This window comes from Camelina sativa, chromosome 4 (assembly GCF_030686135.1).
Source record: "Camelina sativa cultivar CO46 ecotype springtype chromosome 4, ASM3068613v1".
NCBI lineage: Eukaryota > Viridiplantae > Streptophyta > Magnoliopsida > Brassicales > Brassicaceae > Camelina > Camelina sativa.
This window is the reverse complement of record NC_141883.1, coordinates 27,252,988-27,267,871: the sequence shown is the minus strand read 5'-3', so window position 1 is coordinate 27,267,871 and position 14,884 is coordinate 27,252,988. Positions and strand designations below refer to the sequence as shown.

At 35.2% G+C, this 14,884-nt stretch overlaps 1 protein-coding gene and 1 long non-coding RNA gene across 2 annotated transcripts; both read right to left on the bottom strand.

The window, feature by feature from the left end:
• Nucleotides 1-1,691: 1,691 nt before the first annotated feature.
• LOC104784222 (uncharacterized) lies at nt 1,692-2,715 on the bottom strand. The gene is made up of 2 exons (XR_015597554.1): nt 2,603-2,715; nt 1,692-2,198 (listed from the first exon to the last, which is right to left on the bottom strand). It is a non-coding gene; the product is annotated as an uncharacterized LOC104784222 (long non-coding RNA).
• A 1,514-nt stretch (nt 2,716-4,229) lies between these two features.
• Nucleotides 4,230-7,030, bottom strand: LOC104782091 (putative 2-oxoglutarate-dependent dioxygenase SLC1). Its single transcript, XM_010506915.3, has 5 exons — nt 6,902-7,030; nt 6,484-6,773; nt 6,135-6,382; nt 5,264-5,588; nt 4,230-4,744 (listed from the first exon to the last, which is right to left on the bottom strand). Exons 2-5 carry the CDS (start codon nt 6,757-6,759, stop codon nt 4,490-4,492), a joined length of 1,104 nt encoding a protein of 367 aa, XP_010505217.1. The 5' UTR covers nt 6,760-6,773; nt 6,902-7,030; the 3' UTR covers nt 4,230-4,489.
• Between the last annotated feature and the right edge of the window lie 7,854 nt (nt 7,031-14,884).

Below are 14,884 nucleotides of genomic sequence, written 5' to 3'. Positions count from 1 at the left end.
GGGGGGGGGGGGGAAGAAGGCCAATAAGGAAGATATTCAAGGAGAGGATGTGCGTAGAGTTTCAAGAAGTCTCTCCAACAAAAGACATTGTCTTTGATCTGGTTGAAACGCGTGCCGTATCGTACTGGAGCCGACATGTCTGACGACATGTATTTTGATCTCTCTTCGTACGGAAGCTCAAAGAATCTCTTACAAACTTCTATCATGTTCCTGCTCACATCTCCCTCCATCCCATGATTCACCACCTACATGCCCATTAACATACTAACTTGTTTAGCAAGCAAGCTAAATATAACTTTGTGTAAGCTATGGCTTACTTTAACCATTTGGGATTTGGGAACCAACCTGGAAGAAGCCATAATTTTTGCAGGCCTCAGCTATGATTTGTAGAACGTGAGGCCGGTTAGGTCCAAGGAGCTCAGCGAGATCTATGAGGGGAAGCTTTAGGTTTTGTTTTGGTTTGATGAGCTTGTCGGATTTAGTGAAGATGGGTCGGTCAGGTTCAGGCCATATATATTTGGTTGGCACTTTGGTCACACCATTGTCACAAAGGTGTTTCACACCTTTTTGGTATTTCTTGTTCTCTTCTTCCACCACCGGAGCTATCGTCGACGGCGACATTTTCCTTCGTTGTCCTGCAAATGATACATGGCCACGTAAATGCAGCAATAATCAATTAGCAAATATAGAGAGAACTTATCAATGCATGAATGCATGGATTTTATTGCATGAAACAAAAATTTCTGTACTAGACCTGGAAAGAAACAGGCAAAAGATTCAAAGAGTGAGACTGATGTTACCTCTGTTTCTAACAAAAAAAAAAGTTAATGGTAGCAAATAATAATCAAAACAGCAGAAATCAAATTTAACAATCAACGAAAAGAACACAAGCAAACAGAGAAGCAGCAAAACCGAATCGAGACTCATACAGAAACAGGGCAAAACCAAGAATACAGATACAGCCACTATTTCACTTTCACATATGTTTATTTATTAATGTACCAATTGATCAGGAAAGCAAAGCATATTGAGTACCTAGGAGGCAAAACAAACCAGAAAGGAAGATATAAAATTTGAGAGCTTTGCAGGAGATTCGCAGATTGCGGAGTCGGAAGTAGAGATATCTCCAACGGCAGAAGCAGACAGTGTCGCCGTCGTCGCGACGAGAGAGACTCACGACCAAGTCACGAAACGACGTCGCTTACTATTAACTTTTTGGTAAATTGCAAAAGTTTACAAAGAGTTTTCTATTTCTTAAAACTTAGTACATTTTTTTTTCTCTTCTTTCGTTCACTCATCATAATTTTTGTTTTCATTATATCTTTTTCTTTAAAGTTGCAATATTGATGATAAAAAAAAAAATTAAAACTATAGTAAGATATATATATTACATATGATATGATTTGAATTTTAAAAGTAAACACTAGAAAAAACTCGGCCAAATCATAAAATAATATTTAGAAAATTTTAACTAATGTTTGACAACATAGAAAAAAAATGTACAATTACTCTGCTGTTTTTGAACCATTTCTACTTAAATTTTCTTGGTTTGTTATTCTTTTTGTAATTTGGAGACAATTATATATCATGGAATAATTGGTGCCAATCAGTAAAAGCCACCTCTTCTATTTTTCTTGTTTATAGAGTTGTTACGCCACAACAAAAATCTATTTGTTTCTGCAGACATAAAATATATAAAAATCTGAAAAAATTTCTCAGATATTTTTATTTAAATATCAGACTAAAATTCTGCATGATACACGAAACTTTATCTAATGATTTTTTTTTATAAAATAACATCATCAATCAATGAACATTTTACATATGAGGCAATGTTGCATCGACGGAAGGAGAAGGTGTTTCATCTTTTGTAAGCGACGGGCACTTAATGCAATCTTCAGGAAAGCTGACAGGAGTGCATATGGAAGGTTTTTTTATACAACATAAATACTCGAGTTGCCATGATTCTCCCATATATTTATGGAAACATCTTTCTATTCCCTTTGGATGATCGGGATTCGGCTCGTGACGATCGGGATCCGGCTCGTGACGATCGGGATCCGGTTCGTGACGGTCGGGATCCGGCTCGTAGCGGTCAGGATCCGGTTCGTGACGGTCGGGATCCGGCTCGTAGCGGTCGGGATCCGGCTCGTGGCGGTTGGGATACGGCTCGTGACGGTCGGGATCGGGCTCGTGACCTACAAATATTATTTCAAAATAATTATGTTGCAACAGTAATGTTGATATATTTAAGTATAAACTTTGACTATGTATCAAGTGTAATATTACAGCTCATCTTTGATTAGATCTCAACTAATAACTTTCTTCTATAAAGTGTATGCGAAAATAACAACAAATGTATATTGACTGTCAAAATGGATGTGAAAAAAATATATGCATGTATGACTGATCTATGATATTCCAAGGAGAACACTGATCTTATTGGATGTGTTTGGAACTTTGGATATGAATCCATCGAATCATATGACAAATGTTAATATGAATTTAGATGGGTGAGATGAGACGAATATACTTGAGTTGAGTCGCATCAACTATAAATTTTGGTTTGTAGGGAAAAAAAAAAAACTGAACAAATTCTTACATTGGTGAAGACCAAAGAGAGACACAATTAAGAGAACGATAAGCAAACTCTTACAAACCATCATCCTTCTCTCTTTCCAACTCTTTCAATTTTCTTATGACTTATGCAACAATTAGACATTGAGAGTATATATAGGAGTGAATCCATCACATAAATGTTAAATTAATTTCCAAAGAAAATATTAATTTGTTGACTACAATCTCATGCAATTTAATTCTTTGGTATTATATACATTTTCCTTTATTTTGTCATAGAATTTATTTCCTGGTCAACATATTTTCTTTGTTTTAGACAAGTTTCCAAATTTTCATTACTATCTTTTGGGATTTTGTTAACCTAATTAAACCATACGTTATTGACTAATACAAATTTCTGCTAATGGTCACATCCATCTCTACATGTGTTGTACTACCCGTTTCAAAAAAAACCTTGTCTATTGCGTCACAAAAGTTTGAAGTAAAATAGTCACAATATCTTCTGCTTGACTAGCTTCTTGTTGTTATTATAGCGTTCACTTAAATTACAATTTCGGCCTAAAAAGTGTAACATGTTAAACAAATAGATTTCACGTTTGAGTATCAAAGAGCTATATTGTCCCCTCATAGTTCATCGTGAATACACATATTTTAAACTCATTACAATAACCAAAACTTGTGAATTTTCTACCAGAAAACCAAAAAAATAAGATTATATTCATTATCAAGTTCTTGACACAATCTTAAAAATACAAAGAATTCCCTTTGCATATCGACCATCCAAACGATTGTTGACATATTTTACAAAGCTAGAATGAAATGATACTTATGTTGTGAAGTCTACTACATTAATGTCTACAACCTAGAAACACAGAGAATGATAAACCTAAAAGCACAATTGGATATGTTTATCAGAGACCAGATTGTGTGTCGGTGATCGATTTTTCCCCAAGATCCAGATGTTAAACTCTCAAAAATCTTGCACAACAGCACAATTGCTTCCAAAGATACAGGTTGTTAGATAAAACAATCTTTATTTTGAAGACTGAGCTCGAGCATCTCAGATAAACATATGGAATAACCCTATTCATCGACCATTTGTAACAGCGTAACCCGTCTCCATCTAGTTTCCAAAGAAACCAATCTCAATAACTCAAACCCTTTCCTGGAGTAGAACTGGCCACATCCAACAGCTTAAGTCCTGAAATAGTCTATAATTTCACAAACTCATGCTTTTCCAAGTCACTCTTCTGCTCATAGTTCTGAACCATTCTACATTTTACAAACACGCAATAGTTAGTTAATCTAAAATCTTTTGAACTCTTGGTCCTCTTCTGCCATATAGACTATTCTTTATTGCTTATATCCACCAAAGAACAGCCTACAGATACCCTCTACTTCCATTTTTTAAACTACTTTCTCTTGTGCTTACTCAATCATTAAGCTACAGCCTACAGATTCCCACAAGCGTAATCATCGAGAATCAATAAGCCAGAAGCAAACACTATTGCGTAATTAAACTTCTTTCTAATGCTAGTTATTTGCTTTCCGATGAGTTTTGATGATCAAAACCACCTTTTAAATTAAAATCCTCTCTAGTTCTAGATTATGATTTCTATTATTGTTAACGTGCTGTGAAACCAAAATCTATGTGAAAAACAAAAAAAAAACTCTTGGATATTCAATCAGATTACAAACATATTTGGAACAGAATACTATTAAAATAACATAGCTGAAGAATATCCTATATCTCTAGTCTCGTATTTTCTGTTTGTAGCGGAAAGATATGGCTGTATATTTTGTTATTATTTCTCCTGATATATATATATATATATATATATATATGACGTAAATCTATAACACAATTTAATTCACCTCAATGTTATTAACATTAGGAAAAGGGTAGTTTAATTTATCTTATATAGTGAATTTTGCGTGATTCAAGAAAATTCTTCCACTTAGGTTCTCGAGACGAAACATATTGAAGAAAAGTGGCAAAATCGGTGTCCATATACTGTGGTGGATTAAGTTCATTGACGAGCTTCGATGATGGTTTCACAACGGAGGTCAAGGGGAAGCTATGAAGCGACGCTACTGATATCCTAGGCTTTGTGGAATTTACCAATACCCTATGTAGCACGCTTTTGTATCTCCCATTGCTAAATATCTACAGAAAGAGTGACCAAAAAACTGTTAGTTAAAACAAAAAAAATAGAGATCCTTATAATAGAAATTAATGTTGATGTGCTAATCACTTTTAAATATCAAAAATTAACTACTAGCCTAAGTCTAACAATGATTAATTATCTTGTAGAATTATTTTTCATTAGAAATGCTTTTTTTTTTTTAATAACTCAGAAGTGATTTTAAAGGCTTCCTAGGCCCAAAGACTAATCTTCTGAGACCGAGAGAAACCATGTTAAATTTTGAACCCTGTGACCAACGCTACTCGAACCCAAGTGGCGAGAGTTTTTCTCCCTTTACCACTGGACCAACGGAACTTGGTTTAGAAATGCTTTTATTTAGTAACAAACTATATATTTTTCTAAGTTTAACAATATAGTTGGAATTTTTCATTGTCCATTTCTGTCCCTCGAGTTTAAGATACAAATTATTTAGACAACAAACAACAAAATATAAAAAAACACTTCATGGAAAACGTTCAAGGAATATGCTAATTATATACCTCGAGATGATCGCCGACGTTGACGACAAAAGAGCCAGGTATGGGATCAACTGTGACCCACTCGTCACGGTAAAGAATCTGAAGGCCTTCGACGTCGTCTTGAAGAAGAAGCGTCAAGAAGCCGTAGTCTGAGTGAGGTGGCATCCCTAGCGTCAGCTCCGGCTCCGGACACGGCGGATAACAATTCACCACCATCAACTGACTTCCCTCTTCCAACTCCTCCACGGCCTCGTCGCCGCCATCGATTTCAAGACTCTCTATGATGGCTTTCACCATAATCTCGAACATCTCTTTCGTGTCTTTAGCGTAGGTAGCCGCCAAACTCCTGTTTTTCAATTTGTTTTTATACATATAAAGTTTATTTACATGTCACTTTTAGTAAATTTACACTATGTTAAATAAAACATATTGGACAATGATTTATTATTATATATTACGCGTGATATGTAAAGTAGCCCCGTGACTGCTAGTTTTTTGGTGGTGCGGTGTAGCTATGAAGATAAATTATAAATAAGTCGTTTTATGTGACCTTTTCTTTGTTATTTAGTATTAGTAGTATGATAATAATCCCACTCATCTCTATTGATTCACAAGCCGCCACTTACATACATATCTTTTTCTAATACATCAAATAACCGCCATAGCCTTTAGATTGCGTATGCACTTTGTGACCAAAATAGAAGAATTTGGTAAAAGATTCTAAATTGTATGTCTAAATTATATATTACCTTTGAACTACCTGTTTTCGAGTTTAATACTTAAAACACATGTGCTAAAAAAGTATTTGTTAAATTTCTTGTTGAAATTTCAAAATTTAAAATATCTATATTTTAGGAAACGAAAAAAAAATGTAAATGTGGGAAAATCTTACCTGAAATCGGAGGGAGAAGAAGGCCAATAAGGAAGATAATCAGGCAGAGGATGTGCGTAGAGTTTCAAGAAGTCCCTCCAACAAAAGACATTGTCTTTGATCTGGTTGAAACTCGTACCGTACCGTACTGGAGCCGACATGTCTGACGACATGTATTTTGATCTCTCCTCGTACGGAAGCTCAAAGAATCTCTTACACACTTCTATCATGTTCCTGCTCACATCTCCCTCCATCCCATGATTCACCACCTACATGCCCATTAACATAACTAACTTGTTTAGCAAGCAAGCTAAATATAACTTTGTGTAAGCTATGGCTTACTTTAACCATTTGGGATTTGAGAACAAACCTGGAAGAAACCGTAGGTTTCGCAGGCCTCGGCTATGGTTTGTAGAACGTGAGGCCGGTTAGGTCCAAGAAGCTCAGCGAGATCTATGAGGGGAAGCTTTAGGTTTTGTTTTGGTTTGATGAGCTTGTCGGATTTAGTGAAGATGGGTCGGTCATGTACAGGCCATATATATTTGGTTGGCACTTTGGTCACACCATTGTCACAAAGATGTTTCACACCTTTTTGGTATTTCTTGTTCTCTTCTTCCACCACCGGAGCTATCATCGACGGCGACATTTTCCTTTGTTGTACTGCAAATGAGACATCGCCACGTACATGCATCAATAATCAATTAGCAAATATAGAGAAAACTTATCAAAGAACAAAAACTTAGAACTTAAATAATATGTTTTGTAGGGAAGGACGTTGTGTAATATACCTGATGGATCTCGATGCTCTTGAAAATTCTAGAGATATTAAATCTATACGTAAATGCGAGGATCTATGTTTAAAGACTTGGTAAGATGTGGTGTTGGTGGGTGGAGGTATTTATATACATACATACATGTTTGAAGGAGACGTTGAAATGAATAGTCCAGAATTGATATTTTGACGAGTTAAGGCAGTTTTGGTATTGGTCTGAGTCAAATTCTTGGAGACACTGACTTCTTCTTCTTAATTCGTCCTCACCAAAAACCGTTGACATATTGTTATTATTATTATATACACTATACTATTTGAACGATAAGACCACAAGAAGGTAGGGTCTCTAGCTCGCAATAATATTAAATACATTTGAAAATGATAGAAGAAAAATAAGAATGAAAATTACAAAAGTCTACATAGTTTATGTATTTATGGAGTTACCTCCTGAATTTTCACAACAAAAAAAAAGTTTGATATTAAATTGTTGACGAGAAAACATATATATTATAGATAATGTTTGCGTTTAATATAAATAAATAGATGGACATAACAAGATCTTATAGCCTTGGATAAAAAACTTTGTGATAGATATTAATCTCAGAGTAAAAGACCTCATAGATTTTCAGACAAGAGATTGGGATGACCAGAAGCTAGAGTATCATTTTCTGCCAGTCGATGTAGTGCGAATAAAGAAACACAAACCGGTGGTGGATAGAGAAGATTTCATAGTTTGGAGATTTAATAAGAGCGGGGATTTTACGGTTAAGTCGGCTTACTGGTTTGCTGGTCAAATAAATAAGCATCTGATTTATCATGAAGCAGATATTCAACCATCTCTCAATGTCTTGAAAGCTCAGGTGTGGAAGCTACAAAAAGATCCCAAACTCAAAGTGTTTCTTTGGAAAGTGTTGAGTGGTGCTTTACCTGTTCTTTCAAAACTAATTCAGAGAGGTTTGCATTTGGATGAGAGATGTCACGTATGTGAACAGGAGGGAGAATCAATTAACCATGTGCTTTTTGAGTGTATTGGAGCAAGACAAGTGTGGGCGCTATCGGACTATCCGTCTCCAGAGTTTGGCTTTGTAAAGGCTCAGTATACTCCAATATGCATCATTTTCTGGTAAATAGAGGTAATAAGGAGTGGCCTTCTGTGCTAAGAAAAAGCTTTCCGTGGATCATATGGCGTATATGGAAAAACAGGAATATTTTCTTTTTTGAAGGAAAATGTTTTTCACCTATCCAATCAGTTCAAAAAATCCGCGATGATGTGGAGGAATGGAAAGTGGCTCAGAAAATGAATTCCAATGGGGAAGATAGGAGGGAGAAAGAATTGACTGGAGCAGAAGGGGAGGCCGAAAGACGAAACCCGTTACCGCAGGTTGTAACCAACGATGTGAGGTGGGAGTGTCCACAACCAATTGGCTTAAATGCATTGTGGGGATCTCTTGGTCAAAAAGAAACCAACTTGCAGGAGGGTCCTGGATTTTGAGGAATAATGAAGGTACGGTTATTTTGCATAGCCGTAGGGCTTTTTCGAATGTGCCAAACAGAGACCAAGAAAGCTTTCTAGCTACACGATGGGCTGTTGAAAGTTTGGCGAGTCATAGATGTGTGAATGTGATTATAGCGATGGAAGATGTCCAGCTTGTCAAATGCGTTCTGAGACCGATTGCGTGGCCTTCCTTTGCGTATGAAACAGGAGAATTGTTAAAGTGTCTAAGGTTTTTTGATCAGTGGTCACTGGTAGTAGAAAACCCAAAAGCTAATAGAGGAGCTTCTCTCATTGCTTATAGTGTTACAAGTGATTGTCGCCTACAATCCTATGTGGCGTCCGGGTATCCGACTTGGTTACAGGGAGTGTTTGAGGATGAGAGACTCTGTTCCTCTTTATAGTGTTTTGAGGGTGTTGATTGTATGGTCTAAATGGGATTTGTGTTAACCATTTTTTGGATAGGCCAGGTCTACTTGACTGGTGAGTTTGACTAAGGTAGGTTTAGGCTAATTATGGGGGGCTAGCAGGTATTTTTTTGGAAAGCTAGGTGGTAGACCCATGTAATCCTTGTAACAGTAGTATCTTTTCCTCAAAATCAATAGAAATCAGTTGAACAAAAAAAAAAAAAAAAAAAACAAGATCTTATAGCTCTCCAATCTCCATTCTTGGTCACAAATGAGCAACAGCTATCATATAGAGATGATATAGTACATATCCTTATTTATTAAATTTCAAATATAAGAATTTTACAAGAATGTTCGATAATGTTTTACTATAATTACCAGATGAAAATGATAGCTTCGATGCATATATGTTTTATTATTATGAAAAGCATACCTAATTGTTTACAAGTTTTAAATTCGGGTTAAAGATTATTTTTATACATATATGATATGAGTTATAGTCTCAGATACGTATAATTTACATAAATGAAGAACGATATGGGGAGGCATGCAAAATCTCAAACTTGATACGTTTTAGATTCGTAGTCGAAAAGGTCTGTAATGAATGCTTTTCGAATACACAGATTTTGGATACGCCAAAATATTCGTGTACTTGCGGCTGTTGTGGATACTCGTACTTGAGTACTCAAGCTTTCATTAAAATACACACACACACACATATATATATATATATATATTTAAAAATTAGATTAATTCATATTAAAAAAAGACACAACATAGATCCAAAAAATTGTAATAGAATTTTTTTGAGTCCTATACTGACATTATGAAGCATCGACTAATGAGTCTAAAAAAAATTAAGGTCTGATACTAAATTTTACAAGTGAGAAACGACACACTAATGCCAGTCTTCAACTCAATCGCATAGTTTCAAAGTATAGTTGCTAAAAAATAATGTGGAACGTGAGAATTTAATAAGTGAACACCTAAAATATGACTCAATAAAATCCGATCTTAAAAGCCATGGCGAAAATATGGTAACCTATAAAAAAGTTACTTATATTAGTTTGTGAAATTTCTATCCCAATTTATTTACCTCTACTTAGATTCCTCAATCCTCATTTTATGCATACACCAAATATATTTCATCAATACCCTACAAACAAAAAGTGTAGCAGTTGTATAACATGTGGAGATCGAAAACGTGCAAAATGATTATGTAGGTTAAAAATATGTCGGTCGTGTGTTCACAGCCGTATTAAAGGGTTCTTGAGCAGCCATCAATAGCTAGGAGCCGTAATGATAATTTTTTAGTTCCTTTGTAAATGGTATGGAAAAAAACCAAAAATTTATAAGTCAACAAGTTTAATTAGCTAATTGGTATTCGTACGAACTAACTTATGCCACATTATTATATGAGGTATTTATACGGGTGAAGATTAATTAGAATGTTGTTGAAACTTCAGGAATCATTCTTGTAAATGAAAATCATACAAATTTGTCAACACATAATATTTTGAGTGAGGAAATAAATATGTTGAAATGGTAAATGATAGATGCATATACATTTGATTCCGTCATTTTATCATATATATACATAAACAGGAGGGGGAAGAAATTTCGTGATCAAGACTATAATTTCTAAAATATGTCATTATATCAAAACTTGGAAATAGAAGTACCACAAGAAGTTTCTTAACAAAAACTTAGAAAAATAGGCTCATGTACATGTATCTTTTGCCAATGTTTTTCATTTATGTAGTTGTTTTTAAATTACTCTTAGTGGTGCATATATAAAAGATCCCAAAAATATGATATTTAAGCATTTGACGAAACGAAAGTACCCGGCGCGAGACTTCGCTGCTCGGGTCCCGTTGGGGAGGGAATGGGTCAACTCAATAGGACTTTAATGTATATATGTTTGACTTTTGCAACATTGCTAATATAAAACTTTCCTTAAAAATATGTAATTTAATGTTTACTTCGTAATTGTCTTTCTATTACATCCTATCGAGTTTTTTTTTTTTTTTTTTTTTAAATATTACATCTTCTTATTAGGTCAAGGCTATATAACGTATATCTATATAAATAATATCTAACAGAATTCTAAACAGGTTGATCAGAAAAAAAAAACTAAACACATCAGTTTCCATGAACTGAAATTATCGTTTAATGTATTTTTCTATGTAGTACTATATAAAATGGTTGGACTAATTATCAGAAATAAATAGTTGGACCAAAATTACAATAAGATAACTTATTTTACAAAATAAAATCATAGTTATACCTATGACAAAAAAAAAACATAGTTACACATTACGAAATTATGTAATTTTCAAAGTCCCTCTCCAACTCTAAGGGTTTGACATTATCATTAAATGAATACTAATAAAAGTCTCCAACTAATGTGATCTTGTCATTATAAAACTAAGTAAGCAAGCTTTAGTGTTTTATAAGGAATAATAATGACAATATAGATAAAATGTGATTGGACGAATCTTCCCAAATGTATTAATTAAGGTTTATTTTCATCCATGCATCCCAGCTGTTGACGATTAATAAAAAAAAAAAAAACATAAATGTGATGAATACAACATGCAAAGTAATCTCGAAGTATTTGTATACGATCTTTTCCCCAAGTAATGACTATAGTTTTGATTAAACTATCAGGAAATAATGAATTAAATTATGTCTGAGGATATCGGATATTATTTTATGAAAGTCAAACAACGACATCGTGAAGTACATTGGTTGGTTTTACGATATCCACGTCACATCCATGTATGGGCACGTAGCTAGCTAGCTAACTTAAACTATTGGACGTAATATAAAGCCATATAAAGTGACCCCTTCTTTAATTTTATTTTATCTTTTTTCTTAAGCTAAAAAGTTTCCAGAAGTTATACAGCATCTGCCCCGATCGAGATTAGTATATAACAAGGTTAACATATCATTATCCCACTTTTAATATTCGAATTCATTAATATGAAAATTTATTTATTGTCATTGTTACTGATGCCGGATGGTATACTCCTTGATTTTAACTTCTTGAATTCAACTTTGTTTTTAATGTTGAGTTTAAAATTGATCTATAGACTCAAAGTTTTCTAAACACATCATTCCAAGAACTGAAAACTCACATATTCATAAAAATTGACCGATTCAAATTAATGACTATTCAGTATGCACCATTCTTCAATCCAAATCCAATTATGGGTTTATAGAGTCGGAAAAGGATTATAGATTTTGTAAAGTCGTTGAAGTAAGTCTCAAAAACATACCCCTATGTAAGCTATAAAGTCTATTCTCTCACAGTAATGCTTTGGAAGTCCGTAAGTACTAGAGTTGATTTTCAGATTTTGCTGTGAAGTCGTTCTTTAATTTCTATTATTTGAATTTTCAAATCTAAGGTTTTGCATAGTGTTTATTTTTTTGGGTATATATTTAGCCTGGTTATTTATTTTTATGCCTGAAACTGAAGATAAATGTAAATAGTCGTGTTGATATGCTGATTATCAATTTTTTTTTTTTTTTTTTTTTGACAAATGATGATTCTATTCATTCATATAGAAAACATACAAAGAAATGGATATAAAATCCTAGAGTTTAAACGATTACAATGAAGGGTTTTCCCCAAAGCCATATGCAAAAACAAACATAAAGGAAACATCAAGCAAGATTCCATGAAAGCTATGACACAAGCGCTAAGAAGCAATTGTAGGCATGTGGGATCATGGTTGCAGGATTGGACATTGTCGAGGATCTCGAGAGATGACAAGTAGGTCACGGTCAAAGGACACAGTACCGTTGGTAGCAGAATCAGAACCAAGGAAGTAACTGAAGTGAGGAGCACTAACAGACGTAGAGCCAAAGTAGGGATTCGGGGGTCAAACACCCGGAGGGTGATGGAGGTGCTGGTGGATGTTTGCTCACCAAGGTGGTACCTAAAGTAAACAGCTAGAATCATCGAGGGGTGGTTGTTGGTAGAGAAACTTCTTTGACCATAACCACAACCTCGACAATTTGAATTCAGGTCTAGTATGCCATAAAACTTCAGGAACTTAGAAGCATGAGATTTCAGGATTGAAGCTAAAACCAAGATTCGCATAACATAAATGTAGAACCGTAACATAACAGGTGGATCCTCTCTGCCATGAAAATGGTGATCAAGAATTCCACACAAAGTTTGTAGTCGGAAAAACATTGGCGAAGAGAAATCAGACCTGAGCTTCGAATGAGAGGTTTTTTGCAGGGCAATGGGAGCAGGAGAGTTTACCATAGAAGAAGCTAATAGCAGGTGCACAAAATAAATGTAATGTCGTAACAAACCAGATGAGTCCTCTCTGCCATGGAAATGGTGATCAAGGATTCCACACAGGGTTTGCATTCGACAAAACACGGGGACAAAGACAAATAGCATGCGCTTCAGGAAAGGGTGTGAATGTTGGGAATTAAGACATACATGGTAATTCCAGATTTGAGGGCCAACATATAATGTCGTAAGTTGAGCAATCGCCATAGTTCTAACATACTCATTGTACAGACACACTAGCTAAATGGATTCTCTGATGCACTCTTCGAACATCGAGTATAGCCAAACAAGCTAATAACAGTCTATAGGATAACAGGGAGCTAGATAGAGAGAACTTGGTCCTTTGGGGATTTGGCAAGACCATTTGGGATGCCATCAAACCAAATTCGGGTCCATAACTTATCCGCAGAGTGGTTGCGGATGGCCAGGGGAGTTGTATCGCGCGGTGGTTTGTCAGAGGGGAGAAAAAGGTTTGCTCCTCTGGTGGTATTGGCCATGGGTCTGCAAAGCTCTCGAGGTGACAAGTCTGTGAGATGGGAGTCCAATATTGGGGGCAAAATGCAGCTCTGGGGGATTCTCCGTCAAGCAACCACTCCGACGTATCCTGGGGAGGTTCGGATGATGTTGCTGAAAGGAGTTCTTCAGAGACGGAGCACACTCCGGATCGAGAAATTGGGAGATGTAGGGACTTTGAAGCCTTTGATGGTAAGCATGGGCAAGAATAGTTGAGGATGGGGTTCGCCGGACTCCACATCCTTCGATACGAGTGCAGGGGCAGATCTTCTTCGTCTGGATTTGGGATGTTGGTCGGGGATTGAAAAAGATTCAAAAGAGGAAAATAAAAGGGGGAAAAAGAATTAAAAGAGGAATCGAGGGAGAACAGGAAGCAGCAGAGAAGCGTAGGAAGTGAGAGCACCCAACACCGGCGAACCGGATCCTTACCAGTATCAGAGAGAGATGGTGGTCGCGACGCCTCGATAATAGTGTCTGGAGAGAATATTAGGGCTAATTATCGGTGCTGATTATCAAATCTTATACGAATTTAATCTAGTGACAACTGGTTATTAAATAAAGATGTGAGTCCTACACAATATATAAGTGTTGGCCTTGAGAGTCCATAATTAGTAGGAACTGTTACGTGAGTTGGCAAGAATAAATAAAAATAGAAGACAGTTAAAACTTGCGACAAAACAAGTAGCACATATGTATGGACGACCAGACCCCGAAGTCAAACACAAAATTCATATATTAACAGGAGAATTATATTGAAAAATACTCTGTATATTAATATAGTATCTGCATGCATTTCGTCTTTTTCTTCTCCATTCGTTGCATTGGTTTTGTAGGCCACGTCAGGCTCTCTATTTCTTTATATTCTTTTGTATATTCTCCTTCGCATTAAAAATTTAGCTAGCTATTATTGTTCAAAATAAAATATTGTAACTATTAAATTTTCTTAAAACAGTGTTAAATGTATTGGCAAAGAAACATATTACATCCCTACCAAAAAAAAGAAACATATATATTACATGTATAGTGCTTGAATACCTTAAACAATAGTAATATTTAGCGATGAATTTTCAACTATCGTTCATTCGCCATTAGTTTCGCCGTCATGAATTAGTTATTTAATTTAAAGATGTCAAGTGTCATTGCTACATCTTTTACAATCGTGAAAAGGCTATGAGACATTGATAAGCTATTACATGTACATATGTATAAATTAGTATACTAGTATAATTTTATAATGTGAAGTTAATTAAAAGAGTCATAGCTAGAATTAAGTTT